General features: G+C 42.3%; 1 protein-coding gene across 4 annotated transcripts in view; it reads left to right on the forward strand.

Moving 5' to 3' along the window:
* USP9X (ubiquitin specific peptidase 9 X-linked) overlaps positions 1–23207 on the forward strand; it is a 133296-nt gene that overhangs the window by 59528 nt on the left and 50561 nt on the right. For 3 of the 4 annotated variants that reach the window (XM_066599964.1, XM_066599961.1, XM_066599962.1), the window contains exons 4-12: positions 1977–2056; positions 2795–2907; positions 5690–5908; positions 6283–6398; positions 6992–7243; positions 9005–9143; positions 19151–19303; positions 21776–21880; positions 22191–22406. In XM_066599964.1, coding sequence (XP_066456061.1) covers positions 1977–2056; positions 2795–2907; positions 5690–5908; positions 6283–6398; positions 6992–7243; positions 9005–9143; positions 19151–19303; positions 21776–21880; positions 22191–22406 — 1393 coding nt within the window. The remainder of the gene's footprint in view (positions 1–1976; positions 2057–2794; positions 2908–5689; positions 5909–6282; positions 6399–6991; positions 7244–9004; positions 9144–19150; positions 19304–21775; positions 21881–22190; positions 22407–23207) is intronic. The other variant, XM_066599963.1, reaches the window with a different exon arrangement.

The raw sequence follows: 23207 nt of genomic DNA on the forward strand, positions 1-23207 counted from the left end.
TAATATTCGAGAGTTCTCTAGTTATAAAAAGTTTGATAGTTTTTAATAAAAGAAAAATGTTAGAAAATACACTTTTTTTACCTGACAATACCCTTTTTTTAAAATGTGAAAGTATGTACGTAACAGCTTTCACCACATTCATAGTGACCGGAAAACAACGATGATATGTTTATCCCACATGATTAACATTAATAAAAAAAACAGGCTAGAACACTTTTTTTTTCGTCCCAGAAAATACAGTTGAAAAGATCCAAAAGTCACAAGTACTCTAAAATGATACCAATAATAACTGCAACTGTCCTGCCAAAAAACAAGGCCGAAGAGTTCCATTGCTAGATGAATAAAACTGTTATGGTTCTTGGAATGCAACTATGGAAATTCAGTTTGTAGGCTTTTTTAACCCTTTATGGACCCAGGCACCTTGTTTTGAATTTTTTCGTTTTTTTTCCCGTCCTAATATTAACCCTTTCCAATCCACTGTCTGACATCTGAAGACATTATGATTTAGAGCTGTACAGCTCCGATGTTGAAAGACGTCAGTCGGGGTTCTCTTACTGTATATTGCCAGCCTCTCTGCTGTCTGAGCCTATCCAATGTGTCACCTCATGCAGTACTGGCTTTAGCCAGTATATAGCGCTGTTGTATAACTGCAGAAAAAGAGTAAGCCCCCCTAGGAAAACCCAGATACAAATTAAATTGGAAAAAGTAAAAAAAGAAAATCACAATTTTTTATTTTCTTTAATTTTTCAAACAACGTAGCTGTCTGGGGGCTTGTTTTTTGCAGGACTAGTTCTCGTCTTTAATCGTATTACTTAATGTACTGAAACTTAGTCTTCTTTTTTTTTTTTTTCTGAAATGGAAATGACTTCTCTGCAATTCTGCCATCTTTGGGAGGGGAGTCTTATGGTGTACACACTGTATCAAAAATTACATAACTTTATTCAATGGGTCAGTACTATTAAGATACCAAATTTCTATAGTCTGTTTCACAGAATTTTTATTTTTTTCAGTGCTCTTCTGACAATCATAACTTTTTCCTATGACATAGTTGTGTGAAGGTGTTTGTGTTTTTTTTTGCAGGACATCCTGTAGTTTGTATTAGCACCATTTTGGAGTACATGGGACTTTTTTTTTTTCTTCTTGGAGTACATTGTATTTTGCTTTTGATTACATTTTTTTCCTTGGTTACAGAAAGCTCAATTGTGTTGTGTATGCATTTTTTTTTCTGATCACCTTGCTGGATGAATAATTGTGTTGCTTTGATGTATCAGACTTTTACAGTTGTAGTAATGCCAAACAACTGTTTGTTAAACTGAATGTAAGATGGTTTGATTGCTCCTGCAGTGTAGTGTAATACTATGGTATTGCATTATACTGCAATCTGACAGGTCCCGTCTGCCATGAATCTCATTAGGGGAAACCTTTATTGCCTTTGAACCTTAATTTGAATCATGTAATTGCTGCTTACAGCCTTGATCTATACAAAGCAAATATAATTCAAAAAGTCAAGCAAAGTAAATCCTCACTCAGTAGGGGAAGATGAGGCACTAATTCCTAACCCCCTGAATCCAGGATTGCTCTCCAAATATCCATTCCAATCCAGAGAGGACATATAGCCAAAACTTCCTTATGGTGAACAAGTCTTTATTAGGATGTAATCAAAGATGCATCGCATTTCACCTTTTGAGTGATATTGTTTGGTGATGCCCCAAGTACCGATATGGTTTCTTAACTCTTTATGCTGTGATTCCAAAACTGGGATTCATTCGATCTTATATCATTCATTTCTTTTCTTTTCTTTTCATGTTACGGACACAACACCTTTCCTGCTCTTAGAGCACCGTAATGCTAATCATGATAAATAGATGTTTACACTGGGTAATTACTGATCGCAAAGGATATACAATGGATAATAAATAGCTATTCTGAAAAAAAAGTTTTGATTTTAGTAAATGATATGCAGTTCTTTCTTCTAGACCTCGCTGGGTTGTTCCAGTTTTGCCGAAAGGTGAATTAGAAGTTCTTTTAGAAGCTGCTATTGATCTTAGTAAAAAAGGTATGTTTAATACAATGGAATAGATAAGGGGGGGGGGGGGGGGTTAAAATGTCTTCCATAACTTGTGTGTATGTATCCATAGCACTTTGATTCCATTCCCAAGTAAATGGGGCATTAATCTATTCTCGTTTGCCTGAGCAAACGAGCTGCTCACGTTCTCACCAGCTTGGGCAGCGTGATTAGAATCGTTCAGTGCTTCACATTCCTATGTGAAACACTGGTCCATGTTTAAACTGTGCAATAAGTGCCCCAGCTGATGCGGATTTTTATGTTGGCTGAAACTGACTGACCAATGAGAAGTGCGTTCTCGTTTCATTGTTCGGTTGTTGGCTGTGTTTAAACTGAACGATTGTCATTTAGTTTAGCTCGCTGAATGAGAATCCTTCAGTCTAAACGCATCTTTAGCATGTGTTCACATCGTGCAAAATGTAATGGACTTCAATTGTCAGATGTATGTAAAAGAATATCTGACTGGCGCATATTTGGGATTTTGTCTGTTTTTCATTTTATTGCTGAAAAGCATGGACCACTTTGCTTCTGAATGCAGGGGACATTGCAAAAAATACTTGCCATCTCATAATAGCTTTCAGTTGATGACTTGTGCCTACATTTTTTTAAGAACTATCTTTTTTTGGATGTATGCCACAAGTACCTATAGAAGCTCTTGTAGTCAAAATACTGATTATTTATTTGTATAGTTTTCTAAATGTGCGTTTTATTTTTTTGTTTAAACCTTAGGCCTTGATGTGAAAAGTGAAGCATGCCAACGATTTTTTAGAGATGGTCTAACGATATCCTTTACCAAAATTCTCACTGATGAGGCAGTGAGTGGCTGGAAGTTTGAGATCCATGTAAGTGTATTTGATAAGAAAATGTAAATTTGTATATAATGCTATTTCCATAACCCTAGTTCTTGAAAGTGCTGATCTGCCTTTTTTACTATAATTCTACATTTTAAAAGTGAAGCTCCATCTTTTGGATGTTTTTAATATGGGCATTGTTCTATCAGCAATTTATAATTTCTATTACCTCAGCTTTTCATTTGATTGGGAATGATTGAGTAATTTAAAAAAACAAAAAAAGCTTTCTTTTAATATGGCCCTACGAGACCCACTTGATGAGTATTTTATGTAAAAAATTCAATAAAAACAGATTAAATATAAAAAATGCTGTATAGACTGCAAATCTCTCAACATCAGGTGCCATTTACCACACTAGTTCCTGAATGAAATGTGCAGTATAGAGCCCCATGACTACAGCAAGACAGCCTTTTTAATGGCTTTCTTTAAAGGGGTGGTCTCGCGAAACCAAGTGGGGTTATACACTTCCGTATGGCTATATTAATGCACTTTGTAATGTACATTGTGCATTAAATATGAGCCATACAGAAGTTATTCCACTTACCTGCTCCGTTGCTAGCGTCCTCGTCTCCATGGTTCCGTCTAAATTCGCCGGCAGCTTGCTTTTTTAGACGCGCTTGCGCAGTCCGGTCTTCTCCATTCAGCACGAGCCGCTTCAGTGTGCTCCCCGCTACAGCTCTTCTGCGCATGCGCAGACGAGCTGTCACTGCTCGGGAGCGCGCTGAAGCGGCCATTCTGCACCATCCTCTGTTAGAGGAAGGTGCAGAAACTGGAGCTGCCCAGCGGAGAAGACCAGCCCAGCAGCCCCGAGAAGCCTCCCAGGTAAGTGATGGGTCGGGGGGGGGCTGCCGCTGCGCCGGGCTGCGCCGGGGGGGGGCTGCCGCTGCGCCGGGCTGCGCCGCCGCTGCGCCGGGGGAGCTAGCGCTGCGCCGGGGGAGCTAGCGCTAGGCCGGGGGGGCTGTCGCTGCGATGGGGGGGGCTGTCGCTAGGCCGGGGGGGCTGCCGCTGCGCCGGGGGAGCTAGCGCTAGGCCGGGGGGGCTGCCGCTGCGCCGGGGGAGCTAGCGCTAGGCCGGGGGGGCTGCCGCTGCGCCGGGGGAGCTAGCGCTAGGCCGGGGGGGCTGCCGCTGCGATGGGGGGGGCTGTCGCTAGGCCGGGGGGGCTGTCGCTGCGATGGGGGGGGCTGTCGCTAGGCCGGGGGGGCTGTCGCTGCGATGGGGGGGGCTGTCGCTAGGCCGGGGGGGCTGTCGCTAGGCCGGGGGGGCTGTCGCTAGGCCGGGGGGGCTGTCGCTAGGCCGGGGGAGCTAGCGCTAGGCCGGGGGGGCTGTCGCTGCGATGGGGGAGGCTGTCGCTGCGCCGGGGGAACTAGCGCTGGGGAGCCGGGGGCTAGCGCCGGTTACCTGCTGTCTGGTCGGCGGCTGCGGGGCGTCTGGTCGGCGGCTGCGATGCGTCCGGTTGCCATGGAGACACAGCTGGCGGCGTCTCGGGAGCGCGCACGTCGGGCTGCAGCGAGCGACTGGGAAAGAGCCGGCGGCCATCTTGAGGAAACTTTTATAACTTGCTGAAACGCTGGAACGGTAAGTACGAACCAGCTAGAAATGTCATTTACAGGGGGGCTTAGTAATGTGTGTTTAATGGGGGGGACTGGGCTAAAAAAAAAATTAACTGCTTCCTCGAGACATCTCCTTTAAGTAATATAGGTGAGTTTAGATAATAAAAATCATTCCTATATTACCCTTCTAATAAAAAAAGCTCTTCAGATGTAGCAAGTCACATGTACCCCAAAATGGTAACAATAGAAGACACAAATTGTCCTAAAAAAATTAAAAATTAAGTACAATTAAAGTAGCGCAGCTACAAAAAAAATGGAAATTTGGAATCGTGTTTGTACCCACAGAATAAAAATTGGTATTTTTGATGCAATGTCAATGCCAAAAAAGCAAGGCAGCCCCACTCCACCACACAGAAGAGGCGCAATTGCAGTTTTCTATTCACTTGAAAGTTGTTTTTTTTTTGTTTTTTTTTACTTTTTCTCAATGCATTATTTTGCACCATTGAAAAATACAACTTTTTGCCCACAAAAAACAAGCTCTCAAACAGTTATGTAGATGGAAAAATTAAGTTTTTCTGTTTTGTTTGTTTTTTTTTTTTGGGGGGGGGGGGGGGGGTTGTGAGGGCTCCTACAATGGCGTGAGCTATATAAGGCTGTGAATCACGGTGTGATATCGCCCTCACTGTATGTGAAAGCCCCGTGGATGCTGGGCGGTTTCATGTGAAAACCGCCTCGCATCACTTCAGTGATGAAGGGTATCCCCACCACGGCTGTCACAGCCGCAGCAAAGGCTTATGGAATTCTCCCATTGTATATGGAGGGGTAAGTTGTTTTGAAAGCAGACAGCCAAACTGCTAAAAGGAGGGGCATTGTATCAGTGCAAAATAATGATTAACAGCACTCGTACACCCTCCTTATATTAAGGGGGTTGGCTGCTTGGTACTATCGTGCAAAAAGGCATATACGAAGTATTGGGCCACATGGTACATGTGTTTAAGCTTGAAACCATGGTTAAAATGATTACTCCGGGTACAACCCCTTTAAAATCACAAATTATTCCCTAGCTACACCTTAATGGATAACTTGCTGATCGGTGGGGATCTCACTGATCCCTGCTGACCTTGAGTCCTTCATCAGCATGCAATGCATTCCCTTTACCTTATGGTTGATAATGGAATAGGCTGATTGTTTATTTAATTAACTTTTTTTATTTTTATGAACAGAGGTGTATTATTAACAACACTCATCGCCTTGTGGAGTTATGTGTGGCCAAGCTTTCCCAGGATTGGTTTCCTCTTCTTGAGCTTCTTGCTATGGCCTTAAATCCTCACTGTAAATTTCATATCTATAATGCTACACGTCCATCAGAGACCGTTCCAGCTGGTGTCCAGCTGGCAGAAGATGAGTTGTTTGCCCGTCCTCTTGACCCTCGATCTCCAAGGGTAGGTGACCCTAGTACAGCAATAGCTGCAGTTTTAATTCTAAAGGATTCCATTTTTTTAACAGTATTTTGAAAATTTAGCTGGCATATTTTAATTTGTAAAAAATACTTCTATAAATATATTTTCTGGCATTTCTATTACATTTTTACATTTTTATAAAACTGTTTAAAAAGCCATAAATGTGTTACGGCAGAAAATCTTGACTGTCCCAATTCAGTACTTGGTATTCTGCATATGGACTACTGATATTGGTGGATCTTTCCAACATTATTTTGCTAACATGCATATAAACATCCAAATACTTTGTAAACTAAGCAAGAAAATTGTTTGGCTTATGTACTAAAACTTTTTTTTTTTTTTTTTTTAATTTGCAGGGTTGGTTAGTAGACCTCATAAATAAGTTTGGCACGTTAAATGGGTTCCAGATACTGCATGATCGCTTTATGAATGGCTCCGCATTGAATGTTCAAATCATTGCAGCTCTCATAAAGTAAGTAAACACCGGATCAATGTTTTTCCTTGTTGTACCTTTGGCCTAAACTAGTTGGTATCAATAACCTCCTTATTATAAATCAAAGACAACATTTTTTTTTTGTATAGTCTTTAAAGGTTATGCTTTCACTATCCGCATAAGAAAACCAGTTTAAAACCTCATGGCCACGGCACGTGCAGATTTTTCATGCAGTTTTTCGCAGCGGATGCACTGCGAGCCGTCATTAAAATAAAAAATTTTTTTTAAATTGCTTACGGGAGATCGCGGATTGCGTTTTTCCGCACTGATGTTTGTGGCTGATGCGGATCATTTGCGCAGGAAAAAAGTCTGCAACCCTGGTGGTCATATTATAGAAGACCCTCATAACCTCTGGGATCCTGAATACTGTGCCAAGTATGGTACCAGATCTGAGGAGTCCTCTCCCCTAATTGCAGAGATGACTTCCCTTCTCCACCCCCCCCCCCCCTCCTGAGTCCCTTCACCTGTTTATCCCTTAACCTTATATAGTTAACATGATAAATTGTTTTTTTTCCTTAAATTTCCAAATCTTGTGACCTCCTTTGATAAGATTTCTCTCTTCTCTCCTGTAGGCCGTTTGGACAGTGCTATGATTTTTTAACGCTTCACACAGTCAAGAAATTCTTTCTTCCAATTATAGAAATGGTTCCTCAGTTTCTAGAAAATTTAACAGACGATGAATTGAAAAAAGAAGCAAAGAATGAAGCCAAAAATGATGCACTCTCCATGATAATAAAATCCCTTAAAAATCTAGCTTCCCATGTTCCAGGGCAGGAAGAAACTGTCAAAAACTTAGAAATTTTTAGACTTAAAATGATTCTTAGGTAAGTTGTAAAAGTATACTTGAGATTGATTCTGTGTTTTGGCTTTTTTTTTTTCTTCCACTTTTCTACACTGTAAATTGCAGTGTTATCAGATCTTACATCTGTCTTTGCTTGCATGAAAGCTAATATAATTAGCAGTAGTACATGACTTGAAGGAGGTCCCCCCCCCCCCCCCCCCAACTGATGACACATTCTCTGGATGGGCAGTCAGTAGTTGGGTGGAGTTCTGCCACTCAGGACCCCGCCCGTCAGCTGATCATCCAGCCCGCTGTCCAGTGTAGCAGACTGGATGTTGTCATCGGGGGAGGAAGTGGTAGTGCCAGCTTTATTCCCATTGAAATCGATGCAAGTACCCCTCTGCCGTTCCGATCTCCATCCAAGGTAGGATTTCAGTATAAGCAGGAAGTGGAATAACAGCATGGCCATCGACTACTGATGGACTATCCAGAGGATAGGCTATCAGTTAAAATGGGCCCAGACTATTCCTTTAAGGGAACTCTCTATCCTCATTTTCTGCATGTCCTGTTCAAACATATGAACACCATTGGAAGGGATGCCCCCAGATCCTCCACAGCCCCCACCCCCAATTCAGTATTGTCTAGAAGCCGATGTTAAGATCTACATACTTTGGTCAGCCACAGATTACATGGCCATCCTTTCATTTTAATGGCCATCTTGTAGTACTGCATTTCTGCAGGTGTCACTTGGTTCCCCTTGCTAAAAGAACTGATTGTCCAGGGAGGGGAAAGGATTTCAGTAGCCTGCCAGTGAAGGACTTGATTAATATGGACATTTTTGTTTGTTTTTTGGTTTTTTAAAAAAAATAAATTCTACATTTTTGGGACATCCGCCCTGGCGTATGCCAGACTAAAGTGGTATCTGGCTGTTCGTTTGTTGTAGTGGGTTCCATCTTTGAGGCTTTACACAGCTTAAGGGCTTCTACACACGAGCGTATATATCGGGTGCTGTTTTCACTGCCTGACGATATGCGTTACCATCTGATGCATTGTATTCCAATGTATCAGATCACACAGGCGTATTCCCATGGGGTAAAAGCGCACGCCCAGCAAATATAGCGCCGGGCAGGAAAGATGGTCCTGGAACTATCTTTTTGGCTGGAATATGTCGGATGCTGCATAAACTCCAATCAAACCCTATGACAGCAGCCGGAGAAGAGAGGTGAGAGGGAGTTTAGCAGCGTGACTGTTAAACTCTCTCCCCCTTCTCTCCTCCTCCTCCGGCTGTTTGTAATAGGAAGGGGCGGAGCTAAGCTCAGCAACTTCCCATTGCGTGCTGCGGACAATGGGTGAGAGCTTGGCCCCATCCTGTTGCAAACAGCCGGAGGGGTAGGGAAGAGACGGCGAGGGGAAGGCATTGCGGCCTCGGCATATATGCGTCGGGCTGTCTGAACGGGCGCACAAACATTAGATTTGTGCGCCCGTTCATGCGTTTTTACGGAGTCATCGGGTGCACATAACACATACAACCATGTGAATCTAGCCTAACTTGGTTCTCTCCTGTATTGGACCAGACCAAACATCCAGTCCATGTATAGTCCACTTCAGTTGAGCAGGCATACCTGCACCTCTATGGGGTACAGTAAAGATAAATTTCATATTTACAGGACAATCGGGTTTAAAAAGAAATAAGCATAGAATGTAGGTTTACTGTAAAGGTTTGGTATTTTGGAATGAATGACATCTGTAATCGACATGCTTTCTATAATTGTGAATATTCTGTTACTGTTATATTTTTATATAGGTTGTTACAAATTTCATCTTTTAATGGAAAAATGAATGCACTTAATGAAGTGAACAAAGTTATATCAAGCGTATCTTACTACACGCACAGACATGGCAACCCAGAGGAGGAGGAGTGGTTGACAGCAGAGCGGATGGCAGTAAGTACAGCTTTTTGCAGTTCGTATCATTAAACCTAATTTATAGCATGTTGAATGAAGGCTTTTTAGATTAAAGGGGATTTACAGTATTTACAACTGCATTATATGAGTTTATCCATAAAAGTTAAAAAATACTTTGTAAGGTGGGAGAAAAAATCTGCCTCCTTTCTAGAAATGGCACTGCTCTTGTCCATGGGCTCCTACCAGTATAGCAGCTACTCTGTCGTGAGGTGCAATTCCAAGTGCAGCCACTGGACAGAAGTAGCACTAGTGCTAGAAGAAAAAGTACACCCGTGTGTCATCCAATTCTAGACAGCGCATTTTTTCTTTTAAATTGCCAAAATACTTAAATACAGCAAAAATAGAATTTTTGTTTGATTTGACATTTGAAACTAACTGGGCACTAAGGAGATATAGATTTGATTCGAATTTCTTGGCATAAAAGTGTTACTGCAGCTCCAGACTTGTGGTTTTTTTTTTTCTGTGCAGAAAAAACCTAAGCGGTTTGCACTGTGTGGACATACCCTTTCACTGCTGATCACGAGCATTAGATAGTTGATTTCTGATTGCTGATCAGTGGTTGCAGCTATGCTGCCCATGACAGTCAAATTTTTGGCCCATCACTTGAAGAGGTGATGGCCCAGTGAGATCAGATTGACTAGCAAATCAACAGTACATATGCAGGGGTTGCCTGCAGGCCATTTCTTTCAATGTGGCCACAAATGGCTGCATTCGTCTAGGTCCTTAAAGGTCCTTTACCCCAGTCTGCATAGAGTTCCCCTTGCATCTCCCCTGCCATTGAAGCTCCCCTAGCAGCGGCCCTCTGCCTTCGCTCCCTCACTGCTACGTCCCAGCACTTTTGTACCTGGCGGTACCCCCGAACTGTTCAGCGCTGAAGGGGTTGTGAACAGCATATCGGGGCCGGTACACTTTTAGCTGCAGCTTCCGTGCGACATCACTGAACACCGCAGACCGGGGTGTCGACACGCCCGATAGCCGCACATGCCGCAACAGCGGGCAATAGGACACTTACAGGTGCGTAGTCCGGGGCCAGCCGACAAGCAAACATGGGAGTACAGCGGACACGGGATACTTACACCTCCGGCGACAGCAGGGTGAAGATCCCCACTCCGGCCTCCCATTAGGCATACCACTGCAGACAGTACAGGGGCCTGACAAAGCAGTGAGCCAGCGGCACAGGAGACTGACATTGGCGTGAAGGTCCTCACTCTGGATCTTCACTCCGGACTCGAATTACAAGGAGACTGTATGCAGATGCAGTTAAAGAACCTTCAAGGACTTGGACGAATGCAGCCAATCGGAAGGTAGGGGTGTGATGGGAGTTCCTACATCCCTGCCCTGTCAAACCCCTAGCTTCTGGTGGTGTCAAGATACAATAATGCCAGGTATCACTCTATTAGTAAGTGGCACATTCCGACACCAGAAACACTGGTACTAGTTTCATTACTACCCAGCTAATGCAGGTTGGCTAAGGCACAACATAGAGCTCTCATTCAATGAGCTCTCTAGGTCGAATCTGTGCCTGCACGTATGCCACTGTATAGGCATAAGTGACCAATGCTGCACATTTACACAAATTGTACAAAAATGTACACCATGCCTTTGCAGTGGCCCACACCATAACAGAAGTCAAAAGGCCATTTTTCTGACCCGCTGAGGTTAAAGCAACCCGATGTATACATTTGACATGTATCCCAAATGTAGAGCTCAGATTCAGTTAACAGACTTGGATACAATGTTTCAGTAAAATAAGGTTTTCACAGCACATGAATACTCTATACATTTAGGAAAACCATGTTTAAATGTATAAAGTGTAGCCTTCTAGGAAACCCCTCTAATCTTGTTTTAACTTTTTTTTTTTTTTTTTCTTTGTAGATCCACCCCATAAGTAACAGACTGTTAGATTATAGCAGTATTCAACAGGTTTTCGTTAAGTTGGCCATATGGTTTATATTAGCTTTAAACAGTTAAAGCTGTCACAGCTGCGATTTAAGGCTAGATACCCAAATGCACCTCAGATGCTCCTGCTTAGTTTGGATGTAGAGAGGGCATTTGATAAGATGTTGTGGCCTCTTCTGCATTCCACTCTGCAATACACACACTCTGGCCCAACCTTTTGTAACTTCATCCATTATATTCAGTCTGAGGTCTACACTCTTCTCACAATAAATGGACATAATACCCAACCCGTAAATATATTCAGAAGAACTAGACAGGGATGCCTGCTTTCAGTCTTTCTTTTGAACCTTTCCCTTGACTCTTTATAACATCACTTTCAACCTCAGTCTCCACAACCAATTTATCTATATTATTCAAACGTCTCGGTGGCAGCCTTTGTGGATGATGTGCCTCATTATCAAAAATCCGCCAGCTGTTTTGAGAAGTCTCCCAAGACCTCCAGTTTTTAGGACCAATCTTGGGGCACTCATAATTTGGGGAAAAAACACAAGGTTTATTACTAAATGATCCAGCAAGGCCATTATGGACCTCTTAATACCCTTTTCAGTGGCGTTTATGCTCTATTTCGTAATCCAGGTGTCCGTCTACCTAAATCATACCAAAAGCTTGATACAATTAATCTTAAAGCTTATATTGCATCAGTACAGCAGCCCCTTTTTAAAATATAAACTCCTATTAACATATATGGGCAGATGCCGCTTGATCAAAAGATGGTAGATCTGTATCTGCTACACACATTCATCAGGAAAGGTGATGGAAGCAAAATATCTCAACATCTTCTGGCAACCCAAACTTGACGGTGGGATTAATTTTCACAACATAGCCTCCCTCACAAGGATTTTAGCGAACTGGGTACAGCACACTTCCATTTTCTCAGATATGCAAACTAAAGAACACTTTATTCCTCAAGTTGATCTCTAACTTTTTACGATATGACATGATCCCAGTGGAATATAGACAATCCTCTAATGTCAATATGGAAGGCATGGCAAAAATTAATTTGCCTTGTCTCCAACATTAACCACCACATCTAACGCTACTGAAGAACCCAAACTTCCAAGTTGATACATCCCATGGAAAATTTAATTTATGGCATAGAGGAGGCATAATTGACATTTAAAGCCTGCTACATCAGGGGACACACATGCTTTCCCTCTCAGACCAAAAAGTCAGATGTCTCCAAGTTCTTATTTTACTCCCGCATTACAAGCCAAAAGTTACCTAGACAATCATTACTCCTCTAGCCTAATGAATGGCTGAAGCCAGACCGTCTAATTCTGGCATATGCTTCCCGGTACGAGAGATCATATCAGTGTATGTACACTCCGATTAGACTATTCCACTTCTCAAGTAGCCCTTACAAAATGGGTCACTGAAATTCCTGAACTAACTACACCACTACTATTAAAAGCATTAGAAAATAGTGTGCGCTCCCTTCCCTGCAGTCGTTACACTGAGATGCACAGCATGTGCATCACTCTTATAAGGATACAAAATGGGTATATACTCGTATGACAAATGTTCTAGGTGTCCTGAGGAGGGGGCGGTCTTCACCATTGTCTGTCCAGACCTTTTGGGCTAGGGTGCATAGGTTCACCACTACACTCTGCTGATAACGTTTTCAACCCTACTTGGACACCATTCAGCCATATAGACCAGAGTAGATGCACATTGGGCACTAGAAAATGTTTGCATATGGTCGCAGCGGTCGAAATTAACACAATCTTGTAGCGATGGATTGCTACGAACCCTTCCCCTTTTCATCTTTTCTTATAGAAACAGTCTTATGCGCTTAGATTTACGCATATTTAAGTGAAAGAAAATCTATGCACACGTATTTCGCCCACTCTGGTGTGTTTTTGTGTGTGCAAATACACTGTGCATTCATGCGCATGATAAAAAAAAGTAAGTTTTGTGTGTAAATAGTTTTCCTGTGTATTTCACCCAAATTATGCACGCCCACTGATTTCGATGGGTTTCTACAGTGCGTAGAACGCACCAAGACTGTTGTGTATTTTTTTCACACAATAGCAAATCACGTGGAAAAATACACTCATATGAATGATTTTATATAAATCAATGGGTTTTTATTCACTGCGTTTTATGCAAGCTAATACACTTGTGTGTACGTGCCCCTTGTTTATCCATATTAAGTGTAAGCAAATGCTACGCTGTTTTTGTTGCAAAAAATGTAATGAAACCTGTTCATAGAATCATAGAATGGTAGAGTTGGAAGAGACCTCTGGGTCAACTGGTCCAACCCTTTGCTCGGTGCAGGATTCACTAAATCATCCCAGACAGATATTTGTCCAGTTTTGTTTGAACACTTCCATTGAAGGAGAACTCACCACCTCCCGTGGTAACGTCTTCCACCCATTGATCACCCTTGCTGCCAGTTTTTTTTTTCTAATATCTAATGTGTCTCCTCCTTTTCAGTTTCATCCCATTGCTTCTAGTCTTCCCTTGTACAAATGAGAATAGGGCTGATCCCTCTGCACTGTGACAGACCTTCAGATATTTGTAGACAGCTATTAAGTCTCCTCTCAGCTTTCTTTTTTGCAAGTTAAACATTCCCAGATCCTTTAACTGTTCCTCATAGGACATGATTTGTAGACCGCTCACCATCTTGGTAACTCTTCTCTGAACTTGCTCCAGTGTGTCGATGTCGTGTTTTTTTTTGTTTGTTTTTATTTTTTTAAAGTGGGGTGCCCATTACTAAACCCAGTATTCCAGATGAGGTCTGACTAAGGAAGAGCAGAGGGGGATAATTACCTCAACTGATCTAGACTCTATGCTTCTCTTAATACATCCCAGAATTGTTTGCCTTTTTGGCTGCTGCATCACATTGTTGACTCATGTTCAGTCTATGATCTATTAGTATACTAAAGTCTTTTTCACATCTGCAGCTTAGTCCAATTCCTCCCATTCTGTATGTGCTTTTTCGTTTTTCTTGCACAGATGTAGGACTTTGCATTTATCCTTGTTAAATACCATTCTGTTAGTCGCTGTCCACTGTGCAAGCTTTTCTAGATCTTTTTGAATACTCTCTTCCCTGGTGTTAGCTATCTCTCCTAGCTTTGTGTCGTCTGCAAATTTGACCAGTTTCCCATCAATTCCCTCCTCCAGATCATCTATAAAAATGTTGGAACAACACTGGGCCTAGGACAGAGCCTTGTGGTACCCCACTTGATACATTCTTGCACTTGGATGTGCAGCCATTTATGACCACTCTGCGTACGATCACTGAGCCAGTTTTGAATCCACCTAACAGCTGCCTTGTCAATCCCATATTTGGTCATTTTTTTCAATAAGTATATAATGAGATACTTTGTTAAATGCTTTACTAAGGTCAAAATAAACTATATCCACTGCACTTTACTGATCAACTCAGTTGGTGATACTGTCAAAGAAGGAAATTAGATTAGTCTGGCATGACTTGTTACATACCCATGCTGGCTCTGGTTAATTCATTTTCATCCAGGTACTTGCATACATGCTGTTTAATAATTTGTTCAAAGATTTTTCCCGCTATAGAAGTCAGGCTCACAGGCCTGTAGTTTCCTGGATCCACCTTCCCTTTTTTTAAAGATGGGGACAACATTTGCCCTTTTCCAATCATCGTCTCCTGTTCTCCATGAATTTTCAAAGATTATGGCGCGTGGTTCAGCAATTACCTCCACTGCTTCCTTTAGTATCCTAGGATGTAATTCATCTTGACCTTGAGACTTGAATTAATTTAAGTTAACTAGATGTTTCCTCACCATCTCTCTGTTTACAGATGGCTTGCATTCTTTTATTCCCCAAATAGTACAGGGAAGATCAGCTGATGTTCTATCTACTTTCTGATAGAGAGGGAAAAAAAAAATGAATTTAAAAGTTCAGCTTTCTCTACATCATTTTTAACCAATTCACCATTTTCATCCTGTAAGCATCCAATAGCATCTTTAACTTCTGCTTTTGACCCCCAAATCCTTTTTATTGCTCTTGGTCTCGGTTGCAAGCCTCAATTCATTATCAGCTTTATCTTTTCTGACACTTGCCTTACAGTTTCTGCACACGGCATTATATTCTTCTTTAGATATTCTCCCCTCTTTCCATTTGATAAACATATTTTTCTTTGTTTTTAACATGTGTGCAAGTTCTGTGTTCATCCATCCTGGTTTCTTTAAATGCTTCCCTTCCTTCCTTGTTTTAGGGATTGTTAACGATTGTACTTTAAGAATTTCATTTCGCAATATTTCCCAAGCTTCTTGGACATTTCTGTCCTTAAGAACATCCAGCCATTGGATTCTTCCTACACTCTTTAAGTTCATTGAAACCTGCCTTTCTGAAATCAAACCTTGAGGTCTGTTTTCTCAGGTCTTCCTCCCCTTTTTATCCAAAATTCAAGGATAGTAGGATCATTGCCTCCTAAGGTCCCAGCCACCCTTACTTCATCAACCAATTTCTCAGTGTTAGTAAGAACAAGGTCCAAGATGGCAGATCCCCTTTCTCCAACTTTTTCGAAGATAAAGTTGTCAGCAAGAGCGTTAAGATAAACAGCTGTGGGTTAGCTCACGTAAGTATTGAGGGAATCTATTTTCCTGCTCGTGTTCGGGGAGCAGGAAAACTGCACCATGGCCAAACGGTCTTGTCTTGTGGCAGAACTGACCGCTGCCCAACTGTCCCCCCCCATTGACTATATAATGGGAGTCTGTTCGAACTGAACCTGGAACATTTATGTCAACAAGCCCTTAAATTCTGCATTGCATAAATAGGACAGCATGTGATCTAAACCCGTATTGTACAGTCAGACCCTTTAACCCCTTAAGGACATGGCCTATTTTGGCATTGAGGACCAACTGATTTTTGGTAGATTTTCATCTCCGTTTTTCAAAAGCCATAACTTTTTTTTTTATTTTTCTGTCGACACGGACATATAAGGGCTTGTTTTTTGCGTGGCAACTGTAGTTTTTATTGGTGCCATTTTTGGGTACATAGACTACATTGTAAAACTTTTGTTTTATTTTTATGCTCGCAGGGAGAGAAAACCCTAACAATTCTGCCATAGGGTTTTTTTTTTCTTTAAGCGTTAATTATGCAGCATAAATGACACACTACATTTTTTTCTGCGGGCAAATTATTATTATTTTTTTTAGGTCTTTCAACTTTCCTGCAATAAAAACCCTCTTGGAATTTTTTTTTTTTTTGAAATCGCTGCATTCAAAGTCCTATAATTTTTTTGTTTTTCCATGGACTGAGCTCTGAGGGCTTTAGTTTTTGTTGGTACCATTTTGGGGTGCATATGGAATTTTGATCACTTTTTATAGCATTTTTTGGGGGGGAGGCAAAATGCCAAAAATGAGCATTTTGCCCCAGTTTTTTTACTTTTTTTTTACAATTTTTGCTGTGCAGGATAAAAACGTGTTCAATTTATTGTATGTGTCTTTACGGACACGACGATACCAAATATATGGAGGTTTTTAATTTTTTTTTTTTTTTTTTTTAATGCTAATAGGAGAAGGCATCTCTGATGCACCCCCGCTGTTGCAGCGGGAGGCTGGCTATCACTGACAGCCAGCTCCCACTGCCGGATAGCGCGGAATCTGTCATGATCTTGCGCTATCCCTGTGATGTAAGGCTACGTCATTTTGCGGGAAGTAGCCCGCTCTCAGGACGTACCCTTACGTCATATGAAGGAAGGGTTATACGGCAAGATTTGGTCAAATGCAAGTAGTAGTAAAACTAGATTTTGTGAAAAGTAACCTTGACTAACTATGTTGCTAAATGCTTTGAATTCTGTTCCATGTTAATTGTTTTCATGTTATACTTTTTTGGTAGAAGTTTTGAGGGTTAAGGGTGATTTTACACACTGCTTTTTTTTTCTGTTGAGAAAATAAAACATGGACTGACATTAACTGTTGGTAAATGGGAAATTATGTAAAACACATTACACACACTAGGGCAGTGATGGCGAACCTTTCAGAGACCGAGTGCCCCAACTGCAACCCAAAACCAACTTATGTATCGCAAAGTGCCAACATGTCGGGGCTTATCACGACATGATTTTACCCCCGTCATTCTAAAAAGGACAGGGCTGCTTAAAAATAGACAGGGTGCAGATTCTGACTGCTTTTTGGATGTGGAAAATTCTGCAGCATTTCTGCATCCAAAAAGCAGTCAAAATCTGCACCCTGTCTATTTTGAAACAGCCCTGCCAGTTTCTGCCACATGTAAACATACCCCAGTGGTAATAGTGGCCCTCCTAGCGATAATAGTGACACCCCCCCCACCCCCCACCCCAGTGGTAATAGTGACATACCCCAGCGGTTCCCACAGCAGTCATATTACCCCCCCCCCCCCCCAGTGGTCCACCAGCAGTCACAATGCCACCCCCAGCTGTCTGCCAGCAATAATGCCCCCCTCCCCTCAAGCGGTTCCCCCAGAAATGATAATGCGCCCCCCTCAGCGGTCCCCTCAGCAGTCATAATGCCTTCCCCCCCCCCCCCCCCCCCCAGCGGTTCCCCCAGCAGTACTAATGCCTCACCCCCCAACAGTTCCCCCAGCAGTCCTAAAGTCTTCCCCCCCCCCCCCCCAGCGATTTTCCCAGCAGACAGAATGCCCCCCCCCCTCCCCCCCAGCGATTTTCCCAGCAGTCACAATGCCCCCCCCCCAGCGATTTTCCCAGCAGTCAGAATGCTCCCCCTCCCCCCCCCCAGCGATTCTCCCAGCTGTCAGAATGCCCCCCCTCCCCTCCCCCCAGCTATTCTCCCAGCTGTCAGAATGCCCACCCCCTCCCCCACATACGTACCCCTCCTCCTCGCGGGAGCGCCGCTCCTCTCCTGCCTGATCCCAGGTGCATACTGAAGGCAGTGTGCTGCTGTTGGATGCCTTCTCCCCCTGCTCTTGCGGAACCAAAGTAGGAGACGTCGGGGGACGGGGGAGAAGGATCCTAGCTGCACACTGACTCACAGTGTGCGCCGGGATCAGCACAGAAAGCAGCGCTGAGTGAATGTCAGCAGGGGAGCCGCGGCCCCTGCAGGCATTCACTAAGGTGGTGATGAGTGGCCGATGGCGACGCGTGCCAGCAGGGAGGGCTCTGCGTGGCGCCTCTGGCACGCGTGCCATAGGTTCGCCACCACTGCACTAGGGCATATTTAAATGGCCACTCTGATGAAATCCATAAGTATAGAATGAGGAGGATGAGCTGTGATTTTTCTCTATTACAACTGTGACAGGAGCTGTGTGATCAGCAATGGTATCTGTCAGGAGAGCCTAAGTTCCCTTTCAGGCAGTTTCTGTGATAAATCCATACAACAGGCTTATACATACTGAGAACTTGACTAGAAAATGAATTCATAACCCCAAGCAGATCTGAGTGGGTCAGAATTGAGATCAAATGCTATATAACCATCTGTGCGTTTATTTTTTTCAAAGATATATTTAATTTTTTAAAAATTTTCTGCCACAATCTTCTGAGCGCAATAATTTTTTTATTTTTCCGTTGACAACCGGCGCAAATTCTGCAGCAACAACCCTCCATAGACTTACCATGTAACGCAATTTATCCCATGCCCACGAGCGGAAATCAGCTGCGATTTTCCGTTCACAGTGTGAAAATCGCAGCATGTTCTAACTTGTGCGGAAAACCACTCGGGTGACTTCCATTGCAGTCTATGGAAACAGTTGGTCCAGCAATACTTCTGCTGTGAGTGTAGGGTCTCTGGGGAGCGCCGGGTCTGATTCTGCACGATCATACAGACCTCTGTAATAGTTTTCTCTGCTCTGTCCTGATCTGACAAGAAAGCAGGCTGCGGGAGGCGCTGAGAAACAGCCAAATCTGTCAAGAGTAAACAGACTGGTCAAGATTTCAGTCCTCAAGTCTACAGTGCCTTGGAAGACAATAAAACCATAGAAATCAAACTTCTAATGAAAACCAGTTACACATTTCCAAAAACACATCGATGAAGGAAAAAAAATTCTAAAGTGTACATTGTCAAACAAAATGAATTGAGAGGTTTTCTTAATGTAATGTATTTGTATTACAGGAATGGATTCAACAGAACAATATCCTATCTATTGTCTTGCGGGATAGTCTTCATCAGCCACAGTATGTGGAGAAACTAGAGAAAATTCTTAGATTTGTCATCAAAGAAAAAGCCCTAACATTGCAAGATCTAGACAATATTTGGGCAGCACAGGTAAAATTACCTTTTCTTAGGTTTGCAGCTTTTTATTTGCATTTCATTGCAGTACTTTGAAGTACATCTCACAAGATTTATCTTGAGTACAAAACAGAAGCTGAATGCAGTATGTGTATGTGAGTCCTAAGGCTGTCTTCACACTGGCATATTTGTGTGCTGTACGCATAGAATAGAATCCATTGATTTCAATGGCTTTCTTCACATTTCGGTCGCACAAAAGCTTTTTCAGCGTATTTGTGGATCAAAGGTCCCCATAGAAGCCAATGATGGGTATACAAATACGCACGCAATACTCAAGGAGATGCGTGAACACACTGCATAATTGCACAGGAATAAGAGCACATCTGCAAGTCATTAAGACTAATTGGCCATTTCAATCAGCGAGTCTCTTTGCCATGTGCAAATGACCATGTCTTGGAGTGGTGCAAAAAGGACAGTAAAATACGCTGATGCGCGGTGGATAAAAGCATGCCGCAACAATGCTACGCCCATGCGTGCGCAAATACACATGCTCGTGTGAAATCGGTCTAGGGGTGTGTTCATTTGAGGGTTTAACCCTTTCAGTGGCAGGTTTATTACCACCATGTTAGCGCTGCAAGCCCCAGAGATTTTCCTGAGGTAATTCAAAGTGGCAAACGTGTACAGTGGTACAATAACTGTGTCCTGGCCAGCATTTCAGCACTAGAGCTGTCCATGGAAATTTTCTAGGGGTTAACTGCATGGTCAGTGCAGCACTCCCTGGAGATTTTCTGGGCGTGCCACTAAAGGGGTTAAATGGTACGGATTGCAAACAAAAAATCTGCACCACTTCTAGTACAGGCCATTTGGATGAGCTTTATCAAAACTCTCCCACAGCAGATTTTAAACTCTTAGCATGTAAGTTATTTGAGTCGTAATGGCTGAAATCTGTACTTAAATATGCACCAAAGGGAAATCTTCCACAAAAATCCACAGCAAATATGACCGCTGTGAGTTAAGTTCTTATGCACTCATAGCGTGCTCCCCCATGGATTGACTAAAGGTACCTTTTACAGAGGGCGAATATAGCCCAAATTCACTGATCCTAGCAACAATTTGGGGGATAATCATCCCATGTTCATGCGGTTGCTGACAGCACACTGAGTGAGAAATGGCTAACTTAGAAGAATTGTTTTGTTTTTTCTTTGTTTTTTAGCAAAACACCAAGCCTTTGTGTTGATGCGTACACTGGTAATGTGGGAGTTAGCATGGTGTACTGGTTATGTTGGGGTTAGGTGTGAGGCAATGAGCTCAGAGGCAGTGACTGATCACATGATAGTGACATCACAGGTCATGTACGCACATGGCTGCTGTCTGGCACACACTGTAAGGATGTTGGTCCTACTGGATAAACTTACATGGTGAAACACAGTAAATGAACTATATGAAATATCTTCCAAACAGCCAATATCAAGTTTTCATGGTCATATTCCTATTCAGCTCACTAAGATACTACAGATTAGGCCTTTTAAAGCAAGTAACCATTTCAGTGTTGACCAGTGCTATCGGCCGGTATACGTATGCTGTTCGACTATGAACGACTGCCAGTTTACTGTGAATGGAGGTAGTCTGGCCAGAATGATCTTCGGCGTGCTCCACCTCATTCTCTGCACAATTATCGTTCTTTTGCTGGTAATCTGTTGGACGGCTGTCAGGTGCTTATGCATCAGTCTTCCCATGTAAAAGCACAGTATGGGAAAGGGTATAAAAGGTACCAAGTCAGCAAATGCATGTCTGTTTCATGGTATTTTTGCAGTAGTATGCAATGCAACCGTGCACTACTTTTTTAATTTTATTTTTATTTTTTACTTTTGTCTTTCATAATATAACAGAAAATGTCCCAACAGTATCCTACAGTACATTTTTATTGCATTTGTAAATATTGCTTGTATTTCAAGTATAATGGCAAAGCTTTCCAGAAAGAGTCCAGCTTTTCAAAGAATGTTCACCTATTATCGTCACTTCTCCTTGCTAATATTCATATACATGTTAGGATCCCGATGGTTATTGTCAACAAAACGAGCTCCAGAAGTAGAAGCAACATGCTACACAGAAACAGTATTTTCTAAAGAGAAAAAAAAAAATTGTACTAAATAAATCAGTTATTGCATGTGTGTATAGATAGATGGTCTTAGTCAAAGGTTATACCATGCCAACCTCTAAACCAAAATACTTTTTTTTTTTAAAATTATACTACATTGCCAAAGGACTCAAAAATGACTTGTACCTTTTATATAATATACAGGATTTGGCTGCATAAGGCACTTGTGGTCAGTCTTTATTTTGCCATTGCTTCCTAATTACAGAGTGGAAGAGTATTGTGTGTGTTAAGCCATAATGATGCATAATATTGTGTTTGTGACTCAATGTTCTGGAAATTTGATTGCACTTATTTTGACACAGACAAATTGTCTTTAAAAATGTTACTTACTTTTTTTTCTTTTCTTTCAGGCAGGAAAACATGAAGCCATTGTAAAAAATGTCCATGACTTGCTGGCTAAGCTAGCATGGGATTTTTCCCCAGAACAACTTGACCACCTCTTTGATTGTTTCAAGGTAAATATTTTTAAGAGTATTTTTTATAATCTGCTCACATTAGTTTCATTAACTTAAATCTACATTAGAATTAAGAATCATTAATCCTTGTAAAACGTAAAATTTCTCTTTCCTTTTTATTTGCCACGTTTGGCAAACTATTGAAAGGCAAGGAATTACTGAATTTCTCTTGTTGCCCACCTACAAAGTCATTTGAACAGTTAACTTTCCGGGTGGTATCAGTGAAAACCTTGCCCTGGAGTTGAGAAGTATACTGACTAATTGGCATTGATGGGACTACACATATAAAGACTTTCTGCTTTATTTCTAGGCTAGTTGGACGAATGCAAGCAAAAAACAGCGTGAAAAACTATTGGAGCTGATTCGACGACTAGCAGAAGATGACAAGGATGGAGTAATGGCTCATAAAGTGTTAAATCTCTTATGGAATTTAGCGCACAGTGATGATGTACCTGTTGATATAATGGACCAAGCCCTGAGTGCTCACATTAAAATCTTGGATTACAGCTGCTCGCAGGTGAGTAAAGTAAGCTCATATTTTATTTCCTGGGTATTCTGCTGGGTTGTTGAAGCTAGTTACTGACTATTAAAGGGTCTGTACCAAAATTGGAGGGTATGGGGTAACTTGCATATCGTTCAGGTTCATCGGGGTCTAGGAAGTGTGGGCAGCAGCGATCGCATAGGAGTTCTGCCACTGCATTCACTTCAGTGGAATCGCTGGCTAAGTTCAGGCTCTTGGTTATCCTATGAATGGAGCTACTGCTCACATGTGCAGCCCCTGTTGCCTACACCATTGCATGTGTCAGGACTTTAGTTCATGGGGTTGGAGGTGGCCCCAGTGGTTGGCCCCCTGTGTATAGGGGATAACTTTCAATCATGGCACCACATCTTGAACACAAGTCAGACCATCTCCTGCAGTGAGGTAGATAAAGTAAGCCCTCATGTTTCTTATCTGTATACATGTGGGAAGTGGCTGCAAATTAAATATTTTTTTTTTATACTCTAGTATTTATACAGTGATTGTGGTTACAATTTGGTAATGTCTCTTAACGCCCTAATGCAACGGGATATTAGGTTACGTCATGACAGCATGGTACTCAATGCACCAGGACGTAAACTTGCATCATGTGGATGGCGCAGGTTCAGAAGTTGAGCCTGCACCATCCTGCAGCGGGAGCCTGATGTTACAGATAACCGGTCTCCTGCTGCAATATACAAAGGTTAATGAGATCATTGATCTCCGCTTTTAACCCCCTACATGCCGAGACCTATAAAGATCGCAGCATGTAAAAGGCTTACAAAGGGAGCGCGCTCCCTCTGTGACATC

Source organism: Eleutherodactylus coqui, chromosome 4, assembly GCF_035609145.1.
Source record: "Eleutherodactylus coqui strain aEleCoq1 chromosome 4, aEleCoq1.hap1, whole genome shotgun sequence".
Classification (NCBI taxonomy): domain Eukaryota; kingdom Metazoa; phylum Chordata; class Amphibia; order Anura; family Eleutherodactylidae; genus Eleutherodactylus; species Eleutherodactylus coqui.